The 27,822-nt window shown below is 42.2% G+C and overlaps 1 protein-coding gene across 3 annotated transcripts in view; it reads right to left on the bottom strand.

Moving 5' to 3' along the window:
- veph1 (ventricular zone expressed PH domain-containing 1) overlaps positions 1–27,822 on the bottom strand; it is a 203,885-nt gene that overhangs the window by 74,369 nt on the left and 101,694 nt on the right. For all 3 annotated transcript variants that reach the window (XR_013886325.1, XM_080185581.1, XM_080185580.1), the window contains one exon: positions 18,528–18,748. Coding sequence is in view for 2 of the 3 variants with exons in the window: in XM_080185581.1 (XP_080041707.1) it covers positions 18,528–18,748 (221 nt within the window). In the remaining variant the exon portion in view is untranslated. The remainder of the gene's footprint in view (positions 1–18,527; positions 18,749–27,822) is intronic.

The raw sequence follows: 27,822 nt of genomic DNA, 5'->3' as shown, positions 1-27,822 counted from the left end.
AATAGGGACCTCAGATCTGTGTAAGGGCAGGTTAAAGATGTTTGCAAATACCCCTACCAGCTGGTTCACACAGGATCTCAGTGTTCATCCGGGTATCCCATTTGCTTTCCACGGGTTGACTTTCAAGAAGGGGTGATTTGGACAGGAAGAAGATTGACAAAGTTAGCCACCCAGTGGATGCAGTAAGTGGGAAGGTTGAGAAAAAGTGGGAAGCTACTTGTAGGCATCGACGCTGAGAGCCTCAATAAGTTTGTTGGAGAAGTCAAGAAAGGCAAACAGCGAAGCTACAAGTTCAAGCCGAATCCTGCAGCCTGTTCTTATAAGGCACTATCCTGGTAGACAATCCCAAATGAGAGATTATTCCATGTTTACGTCTGAATAATACATTCAATCTCTCTTAGAACTCACTACAAACATTTAGCGAATGTGATTTATTGTATGACCAGCCTGCCACGACAGATCAGCCATGATCTTACTGAATGGCGGGGCAGGCTCGAAGGGCCAGATGGCCTACTCCTGCTCCTATTTCTTATGTTCTGTACATGTGAACATATATATCAACACAAAACGGTGAGCAGGTCAATCAACATAGTGACTCTAACTAGTTGTTGATGGCACAACATTGAATGAGGAAACTACACTGGACTATGCACAACACATCGACTGGATCCACAAAGGTTGGCTGCAATCGGAAAAACCCAGAAAGAGAGAAATCAGGTAATTTATCATTTAGGTTGCCTGCAAATTGTGAATTAGCAGCGATCCTTGTCTATTGCCCAAACATGAGCATTTACTAGCAGAGTTATGCAACAGTGAAGCCAATTCCATTACTCCCACCATCACCCTATCTCAGATCATCTAACTGTACAGAGCAGAGATTAACCTTGAGGCCTGTCTGTCTGGTATGGTATTTAGCCAACAAGACATCTAGACAGCATTTGTTCAGATGTTTGAAGTACTAGTGAGATTTTTATGTCTAAAGAAGGCTCATTATTTTTAAATGTCATTGCCACAACCATCTTTAGGTCAGAATTACTGAAGTCTTACCAGCAACTATGACTGCTTTCAGAACATCGAATTCTCGTAATTTGATAGTCTTGGAACAACTTTTAATTGAAGGCTTTGTTCATCTGAGGTAATAAAAACATATCTCTTCCAGCAGCTCTCTGTTCTCAGGGGAAATTATTCCTGGGTATGAATGTTGATGCACATTTAAAATATGCGGTAAAATGTGTTCCCTCAACAAGAAATTTTGGAATACCCACTCTTTGATTACGACAAGTATTACAATTTATCTTTCACTACATTTATATGCTACACAGAACCGGTGGACAAATGTTGTGAAAAGAAGCTCAAAAAACAAAATACACTGAAAGAAATACCAAAAATGCATGGATGATAGTACTAAACTAGCACGAGAAACCACCATATGAAAATTTGAAACCAGGAATGTTAGCTTAGTGGTTATGCTAATGATCCAGAGATATGAGTTCAAATCCCACCACAGCAGCTGTGGAATTTGATTCAGTTAATTAAATAAATCTGGAATGAAAAGCTGTGTCAGGAATAGTGATCTGTAAACTACTGGATTGATGTAAAAATCCAACTGCTTCACTAATTTCCTTGTCCTTACACAGTATGGTCCAGTATGTGACTCCAGATCAATATTAATGTGGTTGACTCTTAGCTGCTCTCTGAAATGGCCTAGCAAGCTGCTCACTTGTAACAAACAAACAGCAAATAAGAACAAAACCAGGCAAACCACCAGGCATCAGCCGAGGCATCAGATTTGGGCACGTTTGCCCTGTTGACCCTGCCAAGACCCCCTGGGTGAAGTGAACCAAAATTGGGAGAGTTGAGCCCTAAACAAACTAAAACAACAGGCTAATTCTGTCAAAGTCTTACTGAATCACACCTTTCATCCCAGATTCCTCCATCACCAACTTCCACAGCGGAGGTGGAGACAGCCCGCTTCCTACAATGCCCTGTGAGATGAATTTGGTGTGTGGGCTCTGGAAGCCGAGACCTGGAAGGCTTGGTTTGCCTTGGATCTGCTGCTGTAGGGAAGGTGCACCTCCTCAGCCTGTGGAGCTGCAGCTAATGGGAGCAGTGACAGAGGGGATGTGGACTAGGTGGACATTTTCAATGTAACCTTGATGGGTGTGCCTGGAATATCCAGCTGCTGGTCTTCATTCCTCTAGACGCCTGATTCTTTGAGAAGGGGTACCTGGAATGAGGTTGCAGTGTCTTGCCCACAGCCCCCACCTCTTGCTTGGCCACTGATGAAGCCACCTATGTTCACAGCGATGGAGTGCATCACCTGGAGCACAGCAGGCCTTATGTCCTGGACCAGGGTCTTCAGGAAGGTCGCCACCCTACCAATGTTGACCTTTGTATGCTGGCATGTCAGTGCAATGATATCAGACTGAACATGGACATAGTTCTCCATTCATATTTTGCAATTTGTTGACTGTACCTGATGGCCCTGCCCGATATCCCTGTATCTGTCATTGCAGCTCCATCATCTGTGTTAGACTACAGAGGTTTGACATCTGGCTGGGACTCAGCAGAATCCTTGCCTCCAGCAGTCCTCTGAATGTTGGAGACTGTGGATGTCCTTGTCTCCACCTGCTATGGTCTAGAATCCATGTTGTGCTCACCAGACTGTAACCCTGAACCTGCACTTGGTCCCATTGAGGTGTGTGTCTCTGCACCGGTGCTGGGTGCGGCTGAGTGCTGTGACCAGTCTTTAGCTAGGACAGGATTTTATGGCCTTGCTTGAGCAACACCAGAAATTCCTGCCCGAGGTCAACAAACATTGCCATTGTTCACCCCTCATCCGCTCTGATTCCGTGGTGGGCGGGGCAGTAGAATTCTGACAACTAGTGTTTCCTCAAGATCCTCACCTGAGGTGGTGTGGGGACTGAGGCTGAGGGCTTGCTGTCATGTACCTCTTGCATGTCTCACTGTTGCCTGACAGAGATTATTACTGAATAGCTGCATTGTCAACATTACAAAGCACTCAGTATTGCTGGGCGAACATTGAGTTAGATCTGGGAGATACCAGTCTCACCAACAACACATGCATGATTCTGACCCTCTCTGGCCCAGTCTGCTGCATGCTGTTCAAACTCCATGAGGGGGCCGGAGTTCAGGCATCCCTCCATTGGTTAGAGATCTCTCCCTTTTGTTATGGGTGAGCTTGTCCTGCATAAAAACAGATGGACAGACACCGAGTAGGACAGATGTTGTCTTGTGTGGGTGCTAAGTGGACCTGTGTAAAAGCTGAGGACATGACTTGCACTGGATGTGACAGGAGATATGTGTGTGAGAGTCAGTGGTAATGTCCCTTGTGAGATCCCTGGAGACTGTCAGCCTGTGAATGGATATTGAGCTTGTGACAGTGCGAGCCAAGAGTGAACGGTTGACTTACAGGTGAGATGAGGTCAGTCATTCTTTTTCTGCACTGGATGATGGATCTCCTGTATTCAGCATTAGTGCTGACCACAGTAGCCACCTCCTCCCATGCCAGAGTGGTGCAACTGGTGGACTACCTTTTACTACAGAGTAGAGGATATCCCAGCATTCCTTCAAGTCAATCAGAACGACCCCTCATGTTGGTGGTACAGTGGCATAGTGGTTAGCACTGCTGCCTCACAGCGCCAGGATCCCAAGTTCAATTCCAACTTGGGTCACTGTCTGTGTGGAGTTTGCACATTCTGCCCGTGTCTGTGTGCGTTTCCTCTCATAGTCCAAAGATACGCAGGTTAGATTAGGTTAAATTGATCCTAGTGTCAGGGGGATTAAAAGGGTGAATGCGTGGAGTTGCAGGCATAGTGGCTGGGTAGGAGTGTGGTCAGTTTAGACTTGATGGGCCAAATGGCCTTTTTCTGTACTGTAGGGATTCTATGTGTGCTCCATCAATGAATTTGAGGGCATTTGACTACTTGCCTTTGGAAGCCATCTCTCTCATGCACCTGGCTCGGATTGTAGAGAATGAATGATCTGTACATATTGTTTAAATATGGCACATGGCAAGACTATCAAATGTGATAAAGGTGAGGAGTGCTAATCGAAGATAAGGGTAAATTGAAGCCTACCCCAGCATGGCATTTTTGCTGCCCACCTCCACACTTTGTCTCTGGACTGGGAATTTCCACTCCTCCTTACAGTTCTGGTCCAAACATGGATAAGGGAACAGAATTCAGAGCCACAGCAAGAGTAATTATTCTTGACACCAAAGCAGCATTTGTTTGTGTTTGGCACCAAAGATGGGCAGCCTGGTGGCACAGTGGTTAGCACTGCTGCCACACAGTGCCAGGGACACAGGTTAAATTCTGACTTTGGGTCACAGTCTGTCTGGAGTTTGCACATTTTCTCCTCTGGGTGCTCTGGTTTCCCCCCACTGTCTGAATTTAGCATTGGCCATGCTAAATTCTCCCTCAATGTACCCAAACAGGCACCAAAGTGTAGTGACTCGGGGATTTTCACAGCAACTTAATTGCAGTGTTAACTTAAGCCTACTAGTGACACTAATAAATAAGCTGTAAACTTTAAACTTTAAAAGGAGCCTGGGCAAACCTGAAGTTAATGGGAACCAAGGGGAAACTCGCTCCTTTCTTAAGTCATACCTAGCACAAAGGAAAATGATTGTGATTGTTGGAGGCTAATCATCTCAGCCCCAGGGCATCACTACAGGAGCTCCTCAGGATAATGGTCGAGGCCCAATCATCTTCAGCCATAATGAAGTCAAAAGCGAAGATATTTATTGATGATTGCAATGTGTTCAACGCCATTCACAACCATCCAGATAATGAAGCAGCCCATTCCCTCTGTCAGCAATATCTGGGTAACTTTCAGACTTGGGCTGATAAATGGCAGGTAACATACATGCAACACAAATTCCAGGTGACAACAATCTACAACAGGAGACAATCTAATCAGGTCCCCTTAATAATCAATGACATTATAATCGCTGAAGCACCTCCCCCCACCTCTCCATAACATCCTGAGGGGAGGTGGGGGAGGGAGGTCACCATTGACCAAAAATCGACTCAGCCAGCTACACAAATACAAGAACAGTCAGAAGCTGGGCATTCTGTGGTGAATAACTCAATTCCTGAATTCCCAAATCCTGACCATAATCTACAATTAGGCACAAGTCATGAATGTGATGGAATATTCTCCATTTACCTGGATGAGTAAGGTTCTAACAACGAACAGGAAGCTCAACACTATCCAAGCCAAAGCAGCCTGCTTGATTGGCACCCCATCCGCAACCTTAAACACTCATTCCCTCCACACCAATGCTTGTGGCAGCAGAGCGTACCATCTACAAGATGCATTGCAGGAACTCAGTATGATTCCTTCGCCAGCATCTTCCAAATCCATGACCCCTACCACCTAGGAAGATAAAGGCAGCGGGTACATGGGAACACCATCACATGCAAGTTCCCCTCCAAGCCATTCACCATCCTGATCTGGAAATATATCGGCGTTCCTTCAAGGTCGCTGGGTCAAAATCCTGGAACTCCTTCCCTAACAGCATCGACACCACAGGGACTGGAATGTTTCAATAAACAAACTCACTGCCAACTTCTCAAAGCCAATGAGGGATGGGCAACGTTGGCTCAACCAGTGGCACTGACATCCCATGGATGAATAAATTAGTTTACACATTCTTCTTTATCTTCATGCAGTAGAGATCAGATTATATTTCAATCACCTTAAAGCAAAGATTTTAATGATCAACCTATTAATTGTGATTCACATATGCTTGGATTCTTTTTAGCACACATGACATGACTTGGAGCCAAGCATAATTTCCTGTTGCAACACCTATGTTTGATTTTCATGTGAATCAAGTCTTATTTTCTAGATGATTTTCCATAAAAAAGGAAATACTATACTACTGCAACCAATTATAAGGTAGAATAATTAAAATGGCAAAGTAGAAATATTTGTTAATTATTTACAATAGTCAGAGGTTGCTTCTTGTGAAAACAAGTGAAGAGCAAGGCTGGCCTATAATGTGTCGCTTGTTGGAAGATTTTAGTCTCAAGTTAGGATTTTGCCAAATGTAACATGGCAGGAGCTGTTTCCATTACCCACAGGATTGGCTCATGTCAAAACGACAACTTTCTAGATAGTGAACATAACAGTTAATTACTTATACATTTCTCTCTGTGTAACGGGAAGAAAACTTTCCTTAAACTGCTCAATAACTCTACTTAGGTATAATGGAGATAATATCAAAAGTTGCATGCAAGAGAAAAGTAGTAAATGTGGAGTGCAATAAAGCTCAAGGACATGGACTTAACAGCCTGAATTTCATATATTCATCTGCTGTCTCTTTTGAGAGATAAAAACAAGGAAATACATACCAAATGGTTAAACTTTAAAAAGTAGCAGAGAAACTTCAAATTCAGATGTAAAAGTATGTAAAAATGTTATAAGTTTATTTTAAAAAGTCAGATGTTATGCCAGGTTATATAAGTAGCTGCACTGAATGCAAAACCAAAGAGCTGATACTAAACTTGTATGAACAGTTGGTTAGGCTGCAGTGTGAATACTCTGCCCAGACAATGGACAGGATTTTATAGCCCCTTCTGCTGGTCCTGCGCAAGACAGCCCCTCATGGTGGGCTCGCTGGCAGCAGGGCAGGTGAGCCACACAAAAACCCATAGACTTTGGTGGGACTGGAAGATCCACCAGTGGAAAATGCTCACCACATCCACAATGGCAAAAAAGCCATTGGGAAGGGGGGAGCAAAAAATTCAATTGGGTGGAATTTTTCCGTACCACCCGCCACGGGAATGATAGCAGGCAAGGGACAGACCATGGAAAGGTCCACTGACCTCAGGTGGGATTTTCTGGTATTGGGGCGAGCACGGCGGGCAAATCCCACCCGTTGTCTTTAGTAAGGATGTCAGACCATGGAAAAGGTGCATGTGTGATTCACTAGATGAAACCAGAGATGAGAGGTTTACTTGTGAACTAACTAGATTAACTGGGTTACTTCTGTAAGAACAGTGATGATTAAGTGAAATGTTCAAAAAAATGTTTTCATAAGGTTATAAATGACAGATCATTCCCAATGCATGGTACATTGATGCCTAGAGGGTATCAATCTGAAGTACGAGGGAAAAGGTTAGATTATATTTTTATTTTGTGTTGAAATATACTATGAGAAACTGCGGCAGAAGCAGAATCCACTATAGCACACCAGACAAAAAAGTTGGAAAAGGAACACTTGAAGCAGATTGAGACAATACACAGAAACAAGGCTGTGAATAACTCTTTGAAATGATAGGCATGAGTGTTTCCTCTGCTGTAAATGATTCATGTTGAGTGATAAATAAATGGGCAACTAATGAGAACCTGTTTAAGTTACTCAATAGACCAGAGATTGAATACAGGGCTGCCAGATGTGCTTTTGAGAATTGAAAGTGGATGATTGGTGTTTTTGTCTTTTGGAAAGCCTTCGATAAAATGGGAATGAAAGCACCTCAATGATAAATTGCCTCCCCTTTTGACGTGGAACTTTGTAAATGCACTTTATCACCTATCAGACAGAGGAGAGCAACTGCAAACACAATTAGAACACATACACTAATGCAGAATATATTTTCATCAGGAATTTCATTTTTCATTACAGGTATGGTATATCATTAAAGGTACGATTCAGGAGGCTTTATATTTGTTTTCTATTCTTCTTTTTATTTTCTTTCCATCCATTTTCACTGGTGCCTCTTATGTGACTAAGTGTGTGAGCCGTTTCCACAATGCCAAAATCTAACTCCTGCTCATTTTCACAGCTTCTGTCTAGTTGTGTCACTTCAATTTTCCATTGTTTAGAGGAAGAGTCAACATGCTGCTTTGGCTATAGCTGCTCAATAAAACACTTTTTGTACCACAAAGTGGGATCTGTGGTAATCCCGACATTCTACGATCCCTTTTGGAGTGTTCCAAGTAAAGTATTCCAGTTGGGAGTGACTCACCTTGACATTAAGGCAGCATTTAACTGAGAGCAGCATCAAGAAGCCATGGCTAAATTGAAGTCAATGGGAATGGAGGGGGGGGGGGGGGGGGGGGGGGGGTCAAAATTTCCACTGGTCATATCTAGTGGCATGGCGGCACAATGGTTAGCACTGCTGCTTCACAGTACCAGGGACCCCAGTTTGATTCTGGGCTTGGGTCACTGTGCAGAGTCTGCATGTTCTCCACGTGTCTATGCGGGTTTCCACAGGGTGCTCCAGTTTCCTCCCACAGTCTGAAAAACATACTGGTTAAGTACACTGGCCATGTTAAATTCTCCCTCAGTGTACCCGAACAGGCACCAAAGTGTGCCAACTAGGGGATTTTCACAATAGCTTCATTGCAGTGCTAATGTAAGCCTGTTTGTGACACTAATAAATAAACTTAACTTCACACAAAGGAAGATTATTGTGATTGTTGGTGGCCAATCATCCAGCTAGTTTGAACTTTCAATGGGCAATACCCCCATTCCCTGGTGGTTGCCACTCTTGAGAAAGTTACAGACCTCTCAACTGAAAGATGCTTTTCTGACAATGCAGCATTCCCTCAGTACTATGATGAGGCTGATAGCTTTAGCAATAACTCCTTCTGCACTGCACTGAGGTGTCATGTCTGGGTTATGCACTCATGCATCAGAAGTGGGGTTTTCGCCATGACCTTTGAACCTAGGGGTGAGCTCAGGAAACGCCTGATAAAGCATAATAACAGTTTAGAAGATATCATGTCTGCAGACTGGAAAAAGCATGAAACACAGTTGTCAAAGATTTGTGGTAAATGTCTGTGCGACTAGCACAAATTACATAGGACTAAATGATCCTCAGAGGAGATATTGCACTCTGAAAAACATATTTTCAACTTCTGGTGGGGTTTAATAAATATTAGTAAAACTATCTAGAAAGGTCTGCAAGGATTTCTTTAAAGGAATATGAGCACAGTGAGATATCATGTGTGCCAGCTTCTAATCGGAAACAAAGGCGCACACTTGCATTTAATTAGCACTTTTACACGGCTCAAAATGTTTCAAACAGTTTGACACAAATTACTTCTGTATTGCAATCACTATAATGTTGGCTAATGTGTACACAGTGTGATACAAAAGAACAGGAACGAGGAACATTTTTCAAATAGTGCCGTAGAACTGTCACACCTGAATTGCTATGGAGTCCAAAGAACAATATTATCACATCAGGACAGATGCTGAAAGGATGTTTCCCGCTGTGGGAGAGATTAGACTTACAGGACACAGTTTAAAAATACGGGATCTCCATTTAAAATGGAAATGAGAAGAATTTTTTTTCTCTGAGGCTTGAGAGTCTTTGGAACCGTCTTCCCTTAGAGCAGTGGAGGTGAGGGCCATTGAATCATTTTAAGGCAGATCGGTTCTTGACTAACAAGGGGGTCAAAGGTTATCTGGGTAGGCAGAATGTAAAGTTGAAGTCACAATCATATCAGCCATGACCTTACTAAATGGTAGAGCAGGCTCGAGGGGCTGAAAGGCCTACCCTTGCTTCTAATTCATGTTCCTGTGTGGCAGCTGATCCTAGGGCTGTCAAATTTTAGGGTGGAATTTTCAGACCCCTTCTGCTGGTGGGACTGGCAGTCCCCTCATGAATAGGATGGGAATGGAGGGATACAGACTCTACAAGTGCATACAGTTTTAGTTTAGGCAGGCATCATGATCGGCGCAAGCTCGGAGGGACAAATGGCATGTTCCTTTGCTCTTTGATTTTTGTTTGTCCTGTCAAAGTCAATGGGGATTTGAATGGATCACTGCATCCGCCAGCTAAAACCAATAGTGAGACCGAATATCTCAGCAATAGTCTGCTGCCTCAGCTCTTGGGACCCAGATTATGACTGTAACAACTCATCTCCCTACAAACTCAGGAGGATGTGAATCATGGCTTGGGAAGCCTAGTCCTAAGCGGTTTCATTCATGCCACTATTACTAGAGGTTTCAAAGGTACTAGTCAAAGTGAATACTGGGTGAATAGCATGGAAGGACCATGAGTTGGCATGGTGGTTAGGCTTAGGCAAGACATGGCACAGGGGCTAAAAGGGACCATAAGGATGGGTGGGGAGCTTGCATTGGGCATTGGGATGGGGTGGGAGACACAAACTGCATCCCTTTTATTGGCACCAGCTGTCGTAAAGTAAATTTAAATACCCAGTGTGGGCGAGTAGGTGAGTGGATGGGTAAGTCGGTAGGAGGGTAAATTGGTGGCAGAGGTAGGTAGGTGGAAGGTAGATGAGATTTGTAGGTGGGTGAATGAACAGATGGGTTAGGCGAGTAGTCCAGTTCGATCAGGTGGGATAGTTAAGTTGGGTGCAATCCAGTGGTGGTGGGTAGTCAGGTCTGCTTGGGGCAGGGTAATTGGATGGTCAGGGATTAACTTGGTCAGGAGGAGTAGCAGGGTTGGTTGAGGGGCGGTCGTCAGGTCAGGTGAGATCAGGAGGATAGACAGGTTGGAGAGGTAAAGGTCAGAGTTGCAGTGTTGTGGAGTCAGTTTGAATGAATGGGGGCGGGGGTCTTTTCTATAGTTACCCAAGAATTAGACTAGATTTTTCTGTCTAATATTTCCTGGGTAACTACCCAGGTAGCAGACCGCAGAACTGTCTGAAATTGCCCTCTCTAACTCAGAATTGGAGACTTTTGTGGAGGGTCCCAATTCAAATTATCTGGACAATTCTGACAGAAATCAGCATGTTCAGAGCTTGCGTGGCATAACAACATGCATCCTAGATCATACATCAAGCCTCCAGCCATCCGGAGACAAGAACATCTGAGCCAATTTATTTAGTCCTGTATTACATTGAATCAAATGGATGGCAGTGCAGGTTCAAAGGGCCGAATGGCCTATTCCTCTTCTAATTTCTATGTTTTTACTCATATCTTTGGGTAGAGCTTGGACCCAAAACTCCCTAATTCAGCAGTGGAAATTCTATCAACTGAGCCGAGCTGACACTGTTGTAAGGTTATTCTTTATAAAGATCCCTAATTGGCAATTTGTAGACGAGTTTTCAATGTGAGTACTACCTCTGATTTGATGCTCACAACTTGTGTGAAAAATTGTGCAGATTGCTTTTTCGAGGTGTTACGAACTGATAAATAATAGTAACGTATAGGAATCAGATTTCAGTTTGACTGGCCATAGGACACCCTACTTTTCAATTAAGACAATTAAAATCTTTTTAAAATAAATCTTCCTAAAATAAGACATTATTTAGCACAGAGAAACAAGCTAAGATGAAACTGCAAAAGATACATGTTTGACAACTCTATTTTTCTGCGGGAGTTAAATAATGGGGATAAGTGGGATTGCCTGAAAATAAAGGCCTCTGAATACTGCTTAGGAAGTGAACATTTGCCTACATGAACCTATGCAGATGGACACCAATGGGTTGTACATGAATGAATTGCATTCAGGCACAGTACAGTAAAGGGGCAAATGGTTGTCTGAGGGAGAAGTATTCAAGAATCAGAATCTCAAGGCCATGATTAAAGCCATGGTTTACTGGACAGCAGTGATCCCTGTGCTTCTATATGCTTTGGAGACTTAGACAACCTACAGCAGGTACCTCAAAATACTTTCTAAGATGCTCTAAATCCAACAGCAAGAAAGGCTGTCAAACAGCAGTGTCCTCTCTCAAAATAACTTGGCCAGCATTGAGATAACAATCACCCAAAACCAGCTCTGCTGTGTGAGTCACATAGCTCGTTTGCCTGACAACAGCGTCCCAAAGAAACTGCTTTACTTGCAACTTGGTCGAACAGGAGATTCCCAAGAGGACAGCAGAAAAACTTTAGCAAAGCCCTCAAAGCACCCCTACTGATTCATGGAAGTCCCCATCTTGTTAGTGACCAAAATGGAGAAGGCTCATCTGGGAAGGCACTGAACATAGAGAGAGAGGGAATGTGCAAAGTAAAAGGTTAATATCAGAAGCAACTAATGCTGGTGTAACTGTGATGTAATGACACATGACTAAGTAACAAAGATCTGGAGGGAGGAATATTCCAGCCTTGCGCAGAGTTCCTAAGACGCACAGAGCTATGTTGTAACGGTTTTAACAAACTACATTACTGAGTAACTTACTTAGCGAAAGTAGGCAAATCCTGAAGAACCCTATCTACTGCCAAACATAAGATGGTAGGGGACAGTGAGTAAAATATTCACAGCGCCAGGGACCCAGGTTCAATTCCAGTCTTGGATCACTGTCTGTGCGGAGTCTACATGTTCGCCCTATGTCTGTGTGGGCTTCCTCCAAGTGCTCTGGTTTCCTCCCACAATCCAAAGATATGCAGGTAAGTTGGATTGGCCGTGCTTTTTTCCATCGTAGTTACAGAAGTGGGAATGTTCATTATTTTCAGTCCTATTTGCAACTCCTTCAATTCAGAACCAGTCCTTGGCTGTATGCAGCAAAGCTTGGACAATATTCAGGTTTGGATTGATTAATGGAAAGTGACATCCATACCACCAAGAGCTAGGCAATGACCATCTTCAAGAAGAGACAACCTAACTATCTCCCCTTAATGTTCTACATCATTCCATTGCTGAATCTTGCATCATCAATATTGTGAAGGTTACCATTGATCACAGATTGAACTGGATGAGTCATATAAACACTGCAGAGACAAGCGCAGGTCAGAAGCTGGGAATTCTGTAGCAAGTAACTCAGCTTCTGAATTTCCAACGGCTGTCCAATATTCACAAGGCACAAGTCTCGAATTACCTGGTTGATTGCAGCTCCAAAAACACTCAAGATGTTTGACACTGTCCAGGGCGAAGTAGTCAGCTTGATTAATGCCCCGTACACTAAGTTAAATATTCACTTCCTCTACCACTTAGCTCTTTGTACCATCTACAAAGCGCACTCTGCAGAAATTTGCTAAACTTTCTTTGAAAGCACCTCTCAAACCCATGACCTTTCCCAAATTGAACAAGGGCAGCAGATGCATGGGAACACCACCACCTGCAAGTTTCCCTCCAACTTATACACCATCCTGACTTGCAACTATATCATCATTCATTCACCGTCACTAAATCAAAAACTACAACTCCCTCCCATTACAAAAAAAAGTTTCAAATTGCAAAACAAAATGCTTCAATCAGAACCAGCTGCAATAAATTGATAAGCACTGGCTTATTGTGGAATTAATTTTAAATGCTGTTTATTTTCAAGTGGCATGAAACCTTATAAACAGGAACTGATTGTCATGGCATTCAGAATGTGAACAAACTCCAGAACAAACTATCAAATTTGGTGAACACACAAAAATAAGTTCAGAACAATAAAGAAAATGGTCTTTGGCCATATTCAGAGATTCTTATCAAAGCAAAGCACTTTGAACAATACTCTCCAAACAAGTAGACATTCATTGCATTTAGCTTTCTCACAGTTTTTAAAATTCATTTTAATCATTCTTTCTGGCTAGCTGGACCACTGTATAGCTGCACAATGCACAGTTTATTACTGTACATATTAGCTTTTTGATATTTAACATAGCATGAACAAGGATTATCCATAACTAGGGGCTGTTATAGACAAATAACACTGATTGTCTTTACATTCTCTGAACCACGCATAGATAGTGTTCCCAAAAGACTAGTTTAAAATGCTTCAATCCAATTAGCTTAGTAAATCAAATTTACTGGACGAGCAAACCAATGTTCAGTACATTTGTCTAACTATTATGGATCAAAAAACACATAAAAGATGTAACCATTATGTCAAAACCCATAGGTGATCCAGCCCATTATACTAATCAATCTACTAGACATTCCTAACACTTCTGCATCTTGTTGATTGCTATGTATACCATGCCAGAGACAAAAGCGTGACTGTTTCTTGATCCTTTGAGGTACATATCAAAAGCTTTGCTGAACGAAAGCCCACAGGGCATTTACAAAATGTATAAATAGGACCTGTAAGTTCCTGATAAACAAGCGTGCCATAGCAGAAGAGTCATGAGGTTCAATTTATAAGTGATTTATTTTTTAGCGACGCCACCAGGCATGAGTCATGCATCTGCTGAATATGAAAGCTGGTTTTTAAAACATAAAAAACAATGCAGAAGCTGTTATATGTGTTAACTTAAGATTTCCTGTTGTGTAGTTAGGAACACTGGCATAACATCGGCCCTATGGTTCATTACTCTGCTGGCCTCAACATCTGTCAATTCAGACACTGAGATGTGTAATTGATGCATAATTAAAGCCTTCAGCTTGGAGAATAAATTTAAGTACAAAAAAATGAATATACTTTGGATATGCCCGAGAGCATCTTTTTTTGCTGTACAGTTTTTTTAATTGTACCAGCAAACCAATATTCAGTACATTTGTCTAACTACTATGGATCAAAAAACACATAGAAGATGTAACCATTAACTTGATGTTAAATGCATATCTGACATCGGTACTATAAACTTTAATTAGTTTGATGACAAGGTGCAAGATGGCAAATTTCCCAAAACTATTTTATTCTATTGTGATTCTGTGTATTATATACTAAGCTATTGAAAACTTGTGATTTCATTCTGCTAGCACCTCCAAACTGGATTCTTTATTTTTCCCCACTCAAAGGGGTATAAGCAATGATAATAATATTTTCTTTTGAATGTTACTTCGATAACTATAGCCACTGCAGTGTTAAATCATACTTATTCCCTCAGGTTCATTTTTGTCCATGCAAAGCTATGCTGGGAGTTTTCCCATTTAAAATGGGAACATCCCCATCCATCCGGGTACCCAAGTGTTTATAGTGGCATTTAAAGTTGCAGAGAATCCACAGTGCAGAGAAATATATTTCCCCCAAAATATTAATGAGCACTGACCTTAAGTGGGCCTTGTTATGCTGTGCCACTAGATTCTATCATTCACATTTATGAGTTAATAATAGGGCAGCATGGGGGCACAGTGCTTAGCACTATTGCCTTGCTCAGTTCCAGGCTTAGGTCACGATCTGTGTGTAGTCTGCATGTTCTCCCCATGCCTGCTTAGATTTCCTCTGGGTGCTCCAGTTTCCTCCCACAGTCCGAAAGACATGCTGGTTAGGTGCACTGTCCATGCTAAATTCTCTCTGTGTACCCGATCAAGTGCCAGAGTGTAGCAACCAGGCGATTTTCACAGTAACTTCATTGCAGTGTTAATGTCAGCCTACTTTCGACACTAATAGATAAACTTTAAAATTTACAAAATCAATAAAATTTTGTTTACATTCCATCAGCATTTCCAGAAACTTAGAAGTGAGTTTTCAACTTGCTGCCTGGGTATATAACTGGTATCATGGATTTGCTTCCATTAAGTAAGTCATCGATTTTCATTTCTATTGAAGACAAATTAAAAATCTTCTCCATAGTCTTTTTGACGAAAGCACAATTCCACCATCGCTGCTGTAGCGCATTAGAAAAGTTATTTTTCACTTTACATAGAATGACATGCAATATGTAGCACAAAAACAGACCATTAAGCCAACCAGTTCACACCAGCATTGATACGTTACTCTTCTCTCATCCTACCATAAAACAGTAGAACTGAACCATAGAATCCCATGGTGAAGAATGTGACCATTCGGCCAATCGAGTCTGCACCAACTCTCATCCCACCGAGGCCCTCCCCTCTGCCAATTCCCATAACCTCACGCACTTACTATGGCTAATCCATCCAACCCACACAGCTTTGGAATGTGGGAGGAAACCAGGCACTCAGAGGAAACCCACAGAGACATGGGGAGAATGTGCAAACTCCACAGTCACCTAAGGCTGGAATTGAACCCGGGTCCCTGGCACTGTGAGGCAGCATTGCTAACCATTGTGCCATCGTGCCAACCATCTTCTTCATATCCTTACCAAATTTCTCCCTTGATGCTATTCGCTTCAACCACCCCCAAGGTCACAAGTGCCACATTCTCACCATAAGAAGTCTTTTTTGAATTCCCTATTGGATTTCTTGGTGACAGTCTGATAATAAATGGCCTTGAGCTTTGTTCTTCCCAATTGGAACCAAACTCTCGGTGGAATTTTCTCAATTTTGTTTAAGTGCCAGCTCAGGTGGGAAAAGTGGTGTGTAGGCCATCGACTGCAGTGCCCATTTTTCTCGTATGTTTTTAAAGTCTCAGACAAAAACATCAAGCAGATAGGTCCCAGGAAATCACATTGACATCACCCCAGCAATCTCAGTTCTTGTCAGATTAGGAAGCCATTTATAAAAGGTACCCCAATGTCAGAATAATGAAAATAAAAAAGGAACGCCCTGAACGAATCCGCTCCCACCACCCCCTCCCCCCAACTCCCCAAACCACAGAAACCCTCCACATGCATCCCATGGACACCACCTCCCCACCACGCCAAAGACATGGAAATTTTGGCATCTTTCCTTCCAGATCCCCTCCTGGTAGTGCCAGGGGACTGCCTGGGCATTGCCCTCTCCTGCTTGGGGCAGTTCTCACCTGTGCGCCCCCGGTGAGTCCTGTTCACTAGTTCCCTGTTTTTAAAAGCCAATACGGGAGGAGTTTCCTATGTTGGTGAAAGTTACAGTTGGGAGGCCTGTAAACATATCAAAACGGGGTTCCTCTTGTTGCATGGCAGGAACCCTGTTACTACACTGGCGAGGAGTTGCGGACCATTGAGTGGGGAATTCCTGCCAGTGTCAAAGCCATTTTGAGTCTCGTAGTTGATTTTTTGTTCCCTCAGCCATTCCTGTCTGCTGAAAATGGTGGGGGGGGTGTGTGTGTGTGTGTGTGGAGGGGGGTGGGGTGGGAGGGGCGGGGGGTTGGTTTGCAGGTGGGTAGTGGAAACCCCCTCCCTCAGTGTCTACTCTCTGAAACTTCATCAGAATTTTAAAGAACTCTATTAGGTCTCCAATTAGCATTCTCTCTTCATGAGTAAAGAGACCCGGCCAGTTTATTCTTTCCTGGCAGATATAATCTCGTAGTCTATTATCATTCTTGCCATTTAATTTAACAGAATTGTCTTCAAATTAACACTTTATTCACTAAAATATTATAACAAATAACTCATGGATTTTCTTTACAATAAACTGAAACTAATTTTGCTAATAGACATTCCCACTGAGGAAGCTCACATAAGGCAATAAATTCTCAGGGCCAAATTCAAATCACACTGTCTTATCTTCCATACTCCAAAATTAAACTATTGCCCTACACACTCACACATGGCTACATTTTCTTTGTCTGCCTTAGCTGTTCCCATAGACGTCAATGGCAAGGATACTTCCTACAGTTGATGCACGTTAAAGGATTAACCACTGAAATAATCAGTGTAAATTTACTGATTTATGATCTGTTGTGACTACCAGAAACAATCTGTACATAACAAAACCAAAATACATCCATTTTGAAGAATAAATTGTACTATAATTTGCTGTGGCAGGGCATCTAACAGCATCTGTCTTTAGTTAGCCTTAACCTTGTGCAATTAAATTTTAATTGTTTCCCTGTGGCTAATAATGACGCAGCCAGGGAAACAACACCTGGAACCAGAGTGAACAGGCCAAGCAACTGTGCATTCCCTTAACTAACCGGATCGAAGGATTTCAGTGTAGCTAGACTACACTAGAAAAGTGTAGCTACGAGGAGAGATTGGATAGGTTTGGGTTATTTTCCTAGGAACAAAAAAAGTTGAGGGGTGACCTGGTGTACAAAATTAGGACAGGAAGAGATAGAGTACGCAGAATAAAATTGCTTCCCTTGGCAGAGAATTCGAGAACCAGGGGACATAGATTCAACTTAGGTGGCAGATTTGAGGGAGAACTTTTTTTTTTACATGGGGGTTGGTGGGTGTCTGGAATTCGCTGTCCAAGTTGTTGGTGGAGGCAGGGTCCCTAAACTCTTTTTAAAAAGTACCTGGATCTGCACCTTAAGTGCTGTACACTGTAGGGCTATGGGCTAGATGCAGGAAGCTGGGATCAGAAAGGGCATTCGGGTGTTCTCAGGCTGGCATGGACAAGGTGGGCTGGACGTCTTCCTTCTGTGCAATAACTTTTCCGCGGTTCTATACCAAATCAAGTACAGGAAGAGAAAGAGATAGAGGGAAAAAAAGATTGGATGAAGAGAGGATAAAGGGCAAAAAACGATGTTTTTATTTCAGTGCCAGTGAGGTTGATTGGCACCAATTAACACTTATCACATTGTGTAAAGACTTAGACTGAAAGTGGACACCTTTCTGTGGTATGTTCAGTTTGTATCTATTGCACAAATGCTACAATTGCACTCCATTCAATCCATTTCAATGATGAAGCAGGCATTGAGAAGCGAATGGTGGAAGGGTACAGCTTGGATGGCAACTTTTGAATCCGTTATTTAATCGCAGAGCTGTTCCTGACCATAGTAGTAACACATTATCTTCACCATTATTTTAAACAGCATATTTATGGCCCATTGTTGTACAACTTTGTTCTTGACAAACTTGCCTTGATCAAACAAAATGGGAACACAAACACACAGACACAGGTATTACTTGTGAGACTATAAGTTACCTCACTGTTGCAGTAATGTCTTTCTCAAGATGTTTGACAAGAAGTTTGGCAATTGCAGTGAAGCTGTTACTCATGCAATATATGTCTTTGCTCTCAGCACCTAAAATGTTGCCAAATGTGTCAGTGATGTTTTTAATCTCCAGGAGCAGGATATGATGAAAACAATGTTCCATATTTGCCAGCTGGGTCACCAGATAAACCAGGCAGCTCCTTGCCTTTTCCTAGGAAAATCAGAGATAAGATTTATCATTGGAATAGGAAATGTTACAGCTTTTATAACCAAACAAGCATGACCAAAAATCAATCTAAGAAAACAGGAAAGGTCCGATTAATGTGTTCTGAATTCCATATATACTGCAGAGAAATGAAGATCAATGTATGAAAACTGCCCAACTGCAGCACCTTCAGTTTGAGCTGAGCTATTCAATCTCCAAGAAGGCACCACATTTGGCCTCAACACTATGTGGTTACCATGATGTGGAGATGCTGGCATTGGACTAGGGTGGGCACAGTAAGAAGTCTCACAACATCAGGTTAAAGTCCAACAGGATATTTGGAATCATGAGCTTTTGGAGCACCGCTCCTTCATCGGATGAGTGGAAAGGTAGGTTTCATACACACAACATGTATAGATAAAGGCATAGTTGCAAGATAATGGTTGGACTTGCATTCCAACCATGACCTTGCAATTGTGTCTTTGTCTATATATGCCCTGTTTGCGAAACCCACCTCTCCACTCATCTGATGAAGGAGCAGCACTCCGAAAGCTTGTGATTCCAAATAAACCTGTTGGACTTTAACCTGGTGTTGTGAGACTTCTTACTATTTGGTTAAAGAGGAGAATAAGGAATTAAGCAGGGCTGATTAAAACACTATCAGCTCGAAGAGCATAATGATATTCACTAGGACTAAGATCAATTCATAAAAGAATTAAAGATTGAATTTAACATGCTTCCATCCAAGATAACACAGCACAGTTCTGGAATAACAAATTAGCTGTACACAATGGCTGAATGCTTTCAGAAAAGGTGAAACGAAGAAAAGACTCTTAATACTCATGCTGTCTGTGTGGAATTTTCACATCTCCCTGTATCTACGTGCGTTTCCTCCTGGTGCTCCAGTCTCCTCCCACACTCCAAAAATGTGCAGGTTAGGCTGATTGCCCATGCCTAGTTCCCCTTGGCTGGCAGTTGAGCATCAACCACATTGCTGTGGCTTTGAAGTCTCATGTAGGCCAGACCAGGTAATGACATCAGATTTCCTTCCCTGAAGGACGTTAGTGAACCAGATGGGGTTTTCCGACAATTGACAATGGTTTCATGGTCATCAGTAGATCCTTAATTCCACCATCTGCTGTGGCAGGTTCCCAGAACATTGACTGAGTTTCTAGATTAACAGTCTCACGATAATGCCACCGGGCCATCACCTCCACAGGCTATGATGAACTCAGAGAGGGAATGATGGAAGAGAAATTGGGAGACATACAAATTTGGGGCAAGGGAAGGTGGGGTTTTAGGGAAGGTTAGCTTGGTGGATGAGCAAGGAGAAAGAGGGGAAGCAGCATAGACAACTGAATGGATTGTCCTAATTTTACTGATAAAGAAGTCCTCACTTTCTTGACATACGTTAGAAGTCAGCTTTGAGGACGCACGAGGGGGATTTATATTTATGATGGTGTTTGCTGGTGGACAAAAACAGCACCTTGAGTTTGTCTCTTGTTAATGAAAAGTCATTGACCTGAAACATGAACTCTGTTTCTCCCACCACAGATGCAGCCAGACCTGTTCACTATTTCCAGTTTGTTCTTTATTTCAGATTTCCAGCATCTACAATATTTTGAGTTTGAAGAATCAGGTGGATTGGAATGTGATCTGGGGAACTCTGTATTAGATTGGTGGTATGTATTGGACAGAGTGGGACATGAGAGTATTCATGGGATGTGGGATGAGATATAAGTGCACTGAGATGAAATGGAACTGTGCCTAAGGCACTTCCAGCAGAGAGGGAGAAACATTCAAATGAGGAGATTGAACTCTGGGTTGGGTGATGGAAGAATTGAGAACTATGCACAATCAGAGACAGATTTGGAAACACTGGGCTGGGGGAGGGGATTCTGCAAGGATAGGGAAAGTTATGTGAGATTGGAGCCAACAGAAATGGCTTGGGCCTGAGAGGATCATATGGAGTGGTGTGTGAAAACACTGGGATAATTATACGGGAGGAGGTTTGGTTGGTGGGACCAAGGGAACTAAGGGATCATGAGAACTGGAAGCACTGAGAAAGTCTTGGGCAACTGGGTATATCTTATATCCCAATTTGCATTTGGAATTGACTAGATCAACACGCAATTATAACTGAAATCACTATATCATTCAACAAGGCAATACACACTTTATACAGCTTCAAAATGAAGCAAGAAAGCAAATAAGAATGTAAGTGGTTGCCAGTATACCTTCATTCCAAAGCAGCAATCTACATTCCCTCTTGAGTACTATGTTTAAGTTTATAGAAATGATCATCTGGAAACTGCGCGTGAACCCACATCCTCAAACCCTTATTCCAGTCCCATAACCCACTGGATCACAGGTCTGCAAAATGCAGAGAAGAATAAATATGGAGCACAATGTAGCAGATGCTTCAGGAATTGCATTGTTTTCATTGAAGAGTACATCGTTTTTTTTCCAAATGAATTCAACAATTTTTTTTTAACCTAAAGATTAATTTAAACCTCTAAGGAATATCTGCACTGCATCAGTGATATGACACTGGAATTCCAAGTTAGGGTTTGGTCTGACTCAGGAAAGGAGTATAGTGAGAAGTGTATTTTGGAGGAAATAGTTCTGCAGTTCTTAGATGTCACATCACATTGGAGTCTAACTTCAATCCAGCACCAAGCTGGCTTTCAAAATGCGCAGCTAGTCCCTTGGACTCCCTAAATGTTTAAACCTATCTGGAGTTGACTGAGGTGTTGACAGTGTGGATGTTCTCACTTGCACTCCAAAAGATCAAAATGCAAGTACAGATCAAGAAAGTCATTTGATTCATTGAACTCATTCTTTTTTTCACAGAACTATGCAGTCCCCACTGTTAAAATGTTCAACTACCTCTTAAATAATGCCAGAGATTTTACCTCCCCTACCTCACTCAAGAGACCACTGCAGCCATTAATCATCCTGTTGTACAAGGAAGCCTTCCACTACATCAGCTCTGAATTTGCATTTTACTAGTTTGTGTTTATAACCCTTTGTCTTTCAGTCTTGGCTTATTTTGGAATGGTGTCCACATAATTTTTCCCATTGTCATAATCACATAAAATGTTTTTCCTTAAAGAAGTCTGTCAGCTATGATTGTGTGTGTGTGTAATCTGTGTTAACTTAAAATCCGTGTATATCTGTGAAGGTAAAGGGGAACAAAATAAGTATTGTATCATTATCAATCTTTTCACATTCAATAAATGTTTGTTCTTGTTGTTAAAACTAATCAGCATTCCTGTGACTCATTTTACTAAAGAAAGTAAAAGTTATGGTCTTTTGAGCCAGGGTCCCATACTGGGATCTTCTGGTCTAGTTAAAGCATCAACTGGGATAATAACAATATGAGTGGCTGTTATTATCTAGAAATCAGATACAACGATTGAAAGCAGATAAGAATAAAAAGATATTTAAAGATGAGATTTCAAATCAGTCTCTATGGGATATCATTGTAGGTCTGTTGCGTGAGTTCTTTTTGTCCCCAAAGTGAAGGGTTGAAACTTGAGTTTTGATTTTGTATCTGTGATGGCTTCTGCAATCGACTATTTGGAGATTTGCCTTTTCAGGTGGACTCAACAGGTTTTTGGGAGAGAGGAAGAGAAGGTTTCCAATTCAGTACTAATTCTGCATTCTGGCAATTACAGATTGCTTGGGCTCTTTTGGCTAAACAGCAGTTGATTTCTTAATAACTTCCTCTTTGTCTTTCCTTGGCCACAGCCCTCCCTGAAGTTATTTATCAGAGCTCTTACTGGGGATCTTTTGCCATTTTGTTTTCAGCCAGACTTTATATGGTTCCAAACATAAAATGGCTGCTATCCCAAACTGCTGAATTATGCTTCCATATTAGGTATTGGATAAACCCCAGCTGAGTGGGCAAAGTCCCAACCCTTGTTTTTTTTGAGCTGATGTAATTAACTTTTTAAATTTCTCAGCCATTAACTTGAATGGTTCCCATTCTCCTGGATTTGAGAAGATAGGAAAGAGTTATTCACACACCTCAGGGAAGCTTCATGGAGTTCCTGTTTATCCTTGTGGAAATGCAAATTGAATTTCAAGTATCTTCACATGTCTGGATATACCTACCTGCAATGCACTTGGAGGTTTCTGGAGCTTGACCTATTATAGCTGAAAAAGGTCTGGTAACTCTTGGCAGAAATCTTTAAGATTACTTTTGCCCATCTGAAAGATTAGCTTTTTTTTAAAAAAGAACAGAAATCTATAATATCACAACTACATCTTTGAGACACCATTTAATATCTCAAACATCAGTTCCTTGCAGCTAAGAGACTGAGTTTTTCTATCTACCTTTGTAGGTCGGTAGAAGTGGCACTGGTTTTAATTTCAAAAGAGGAACACAGAGGGTGGAATTTTCCTATCCACCCACTGCCACGCAAAGGTACGTTGACCTCTGGCAGGATTTTCCGACCTTGGGGCGAGCGCAGCCAGAAAATCCACCCAGATTATTTGTGAGCTCTGTCCACCATAGGAAAACCTAAGGTTTGAATCAATATTATTAAAGAAGGACAATCTACATGTACCACATGGGCTGGAGCTAAATTTTCACAAATCAGTAACCAGTAAAATTATAAATTTATAATTTTGTAATATTTACTGCTGGCCATGAATGTAAACAAGAGCAGCAATTTGTTCTGCAGAATATTGAGGGGTACATGAATAATTGTTGAGTTGTGTGGGCTTCTAGGATGAAGGCATCCTAGTCCATAGAAAACACTTCACATCATCTTTTCAAATAGCCATACTGTACATGTTACAGTTATTTGATCTCCCCATTTCTAAACCTGCATACCTTGGCAATAGGTTCCTCCAGTAACTCACCGCATTGGATTGGCTCTGGGAAGAGCTCTGGGCTTTCTGGTCACCCAATAAAATCGATAGACAGATTTTAAAAGCAGGTTTCATTCCAAATCAGGCAGTCTGTTGTTGGATTCCCAATTCTCAAAGGGGGAATTTCTCACCTCTGGAGAGCTGTTGGCTAAACTAAGATCAGCAGTTTGTGTGAACCAGCAGCACCACCAGGAGTGGTGGCCGCTGCCAGTACTACAGAAGACCTTAGGAGGAGTATTGTCACGGGAGCCCCAGATTGCAGGTTAATGTGGATGGTTGGGGCAGCGAAATCGGTTGTTCTGAAGGGCGGAGGAGTGGGGTGGGTATCTTCTCATTGGCCCCTCCCTTGCTGCCAATGGGTCCCTCTGCTGAGTACAGGGTTTCTACACCTGGCAGTGGCCTTGCCTTCCAGGTTTTACCTGGTGGTCTTAAACTGTGATGTGGCCCCTGCCTAGCGGTGGTGGGATGAGGCCCTTTCGTGACTGTTCAAGGGCCTCAATTGTCTTCCTGGTGGGAAGGACCCTTCCCACCCAAGAGCTAATTGAAGGGAGGTGGGAGTGTGATGGTCTCTAGGCTTTGAGCTTTCCTGCCCCATTAGAGGCCCCCAATGCACCTCCCAGCCCACTCTTTAAAATCTGTCCAATGAACTTCTTGCTCTTCTATAAATGCCCCATGACCAAAGTGTGTGATTACTTAGAGATGTCTAAAGTCAAAATTTTAAAATTACCTGCACAAAGAATGCTACCTCTGTGAAAAGTTTAATGTGACAGTCTTGCATTCATATAGTGCCTTTCATGATCACAGGAAGTCCCAAAGTGATATATATTTAGCTATGCTGTAGCCACTAGTGTACAGTTAATTCCTACACAACAAAATTCCACAAACAGAAATGAGATAATGACCAGATCGTTTTTGTTTTAAGGTATGGACTGAGGGATAAACGTTGTCCAGGACACTTCCTCTTGGGTACACCAAAGGTGACAATGACAGCAAGAACTTCATGAATTTGACCAGACAATGCTGCAAAAGACCTAAAGATTATGGAAAGTGCTATCTTCAGGTTCATTTTATAGTTATACCAAATGTACAAACATTAAACATTAAAAATATCAGTTGTATTTGACATGATAAAATATAATTGGTTCATTTTTAACAACAGAAAAATTATAGCTCCTCCTCTTGAAAGAAAGAAAATTCCATGAAAAAATGCATCAAATTGTCTGCAGTGATCATCTGTTCCTCTACTACCCCTCCCCCACCAACCATGAATATAAGGTTAAATATTTACTGCATCAAGTTTGACAGGACACTGTGTGAAACTAAACAGCAGTCCACCAATATGCAAAAATCATGGTGTTCTTTATGTTAAATTATGGTCAACATCTGTTTCTAATCCAACCACAAAATTGTGAAGGAAAATTGAAACTTTTGCTAAGTGGTTTTGATGTGGGTATGGGAAAAATAATTTTAATATAATTGTATTGCATGAGCTATGTCACAAAAGGCAATTGACTGGTGATTCTTTTGAATCTAGGGTCATGCCAAGCGGTATTGCGTGGCACAGTTTTGTCCATTCACGTTAATCTATTAACACCTCTTTGTAACTTTATGCTTCTGTCTACATCGCTTACAGCGCCATCTATTTGTCATCAGCAAACTTGGATTTGTGGCTTTCTATCCTGACATTTAAGTTGATAATAAATAGTCAAGGACCTGGCACAGATCCTGCCAAATAGAATAGCTACCCATTTCTTCTACACTACCTCCTGCGTCTTAGCCAATTTTCTAACCTTTGCACTTTGGGTGGAAGTTTACTGTCTTGTCCACGGGAATTATAGCGGTTGGGACATGGGCAATGCAAAGATCTGTTGCCTTCAGGTGGGATTTTCTGACCTTGGCTGGAAAATTCCACCCATGGCCTTCAATGCCATGAGCTTCAACTTTAACTAACAATCTTTTACAAAAGACCAGATCAAATGCATTCTGGAAGCATTCTTCACAAAAATACTGTGATAGTTTATTCTATTCCATTCTGGTTTTAGAGCTGTTGGATAAATCATTAAGACAAAATCATGTTAAATTAAAGAGAATATTGTCTCATTCATACCGTAGATGGCTATCACTTGCTTTTTAAATGGTAAGGGATTAGCCTACCAGTTTTAAAATTCTGTCTTCAGCTGGACTTTAATAAACTGGAACAGCCTTTTGATGAAGTCGTAAGATATTTCAGGAATTACTTAAAAATGCCACCAACTATCCAGAATCTTAGTTTAAGTGTACTAACCTTTGTGCTGTTTGCTGCAATATTTTAGCTGTCAACCTTGAGTAGACTGCAGATTCTGCATGATTGACAAGATAATTGGGTGGTTAGTCTCTCACAATAGCTATACTGATCACAGGAACAGGACCTATTTACCATATGTCCCCTGTCCATCAAGCAAATTTTTAAACCCATTCCCTCCAACACCAGACATATGAACCTTTTGTAACTAGTTCCCTGTGAGACACCTTGTCAAACATCTTACCTTTTTATCTATCCAATTGGCCACTTATTTTTTAAAAAAATCACTCTTTTGGCTGGATTTCTCTTTCTGAAACAATTTCCTTGTACTGAGCATCTGATTTCAATGACCAGGTATAGATTTCTTCCCTTTCAGCACGGGAAGTCAGTAAGCACCATGTTAATGAGGCACAGCTGTTAAAATTGGTCAAATCTGCCTGCTGCTGTTAGCCCGATGGACACACGGCTCACTTTGCTGCATAGTGGGAGTTAAAATGAAGCTCTGTCTCAGACTTTCTTCAGTAGTTTAAGATATGTGGCAGTGGGACGTGAAGATTTATCCTCCTATATGTTCACTAATTTCTATTCTGAATCAACTTCATTTCTGGAGTTATTTCCATCAGTTGTTTGAAATCTTCCTTTAGTACAGATTCATCGCTACTTCTCTCATCATTAATAATAGCTGATATAAAGTTGTTAGTACTTCCACCATTCACTTACATCCAAAATTAGATTTTATCACTCCTGAGTCACGATATGTTCTCTCTCTCTCGAGCTACTCTATTTATAAAATGCTTACAAAATTCTATTTCATTCTATATGATCTGCTAAATTCTTCAGGTTCATTTACTAAATTTTAAACACTTTGCCAATGATTTTGTTTGTTATGTTTTATAAATTCCTTTTGTTTGAATTCATTCACTAATCTTTCAGATGCTCGCGTTCAAATGAGAGCTTATTCAAAAACACTGGGCCCTATTTTATCATTTTGATTCTAAGTGCTGGGTGGACTTGAGCCTGACAGTGTTTCAGATCTGACTTTTAGACCCATTCTCGGACACCCCTGTACACACCCTGCCTGCAAAAATATCAGCGTGTCTGAATCGTGCTGCACAAGCCTGTGGGCAGGGCTTATCGCACCTGAAATCCTGGAAGCTCCGATCGGCACCTCCAACTGTGCATGCTGACAAAAAGAATGATAGAATGCTGTTCCCCTATCATATCACGCCCTGGCTAATGGTTCCCCTGGCCCTACAGACTTTGCCCCATCCCCACAACATTACCCCTTATCCCCCCCACCACCCCTCCTGCCCAGGCCGATTGAGGCCCCCAACCCCCTTCCCCCCAATGATCTGAGGCAGAGTGGCAGCGTGCCCCCCCCCCCGCCCCACTTCGCTAATCTCAGGCAGAGAGATCCACCCTCCCTCTTCCACCCTACAGATATAAGGCAGGGTGATCTCCCTCACCCCCACTCCAGATCTTCCCGCACAAGGCCCCATCTCCTCTGGACTCTGATGGTTATGTGACACCTCCCTCTCTCGCCCCTGTCCCCAATCAGTGATCCACCAACCGCACCACTTCTCCCTTCCCATCAGCACACCTGCAAGTGCTCACTTGCCTTCCCCCTCAGTGCTAACAAGCAAACTGTGTGTAACTTGCCGGAATGCCCTGCCAAACTGCCCGCAGCTGATCTGCCCTAACAAGGGGCAGTCCATTGAAAATGGGCAGGCAGGCATTTCTGCATAAAATGTGCGCACGACCAGCCCTCAGGTTCTCTGAAGAGGCTGCTGGAAGCAGCAGAGGCAAGGCAGGACGCCCACTTCCCCCCAGGAGGACGCAGACCCAAGGGGGCTGATTGAAACGTGGTCTGGAGGAAGTCACTGCCTCGGTCAGTGCCAGGACACTGGCCCCAAATCGC

Source organism: Carcharhinus amblyrhynchos, chromosome 3, assembly GCF_965287045.1.
Source record: "Carcharhinus amblyrhynchos chromosome 3, sCarAmb.v2.hapA, whole genome shotgun sequence".
NCBI lineage: Eukaryota > Metazoa > Chordata > Chondrichthyes > Carcharhiniformes > Carcharhinidae > Carcharhinus > Carcharhinus amblyrhynchos.
The sequence above is the reverse complement of the archived record's forward strand: the minus strand, read 5'-3'. Positions and strand labels throughout refer to the sequence as shown.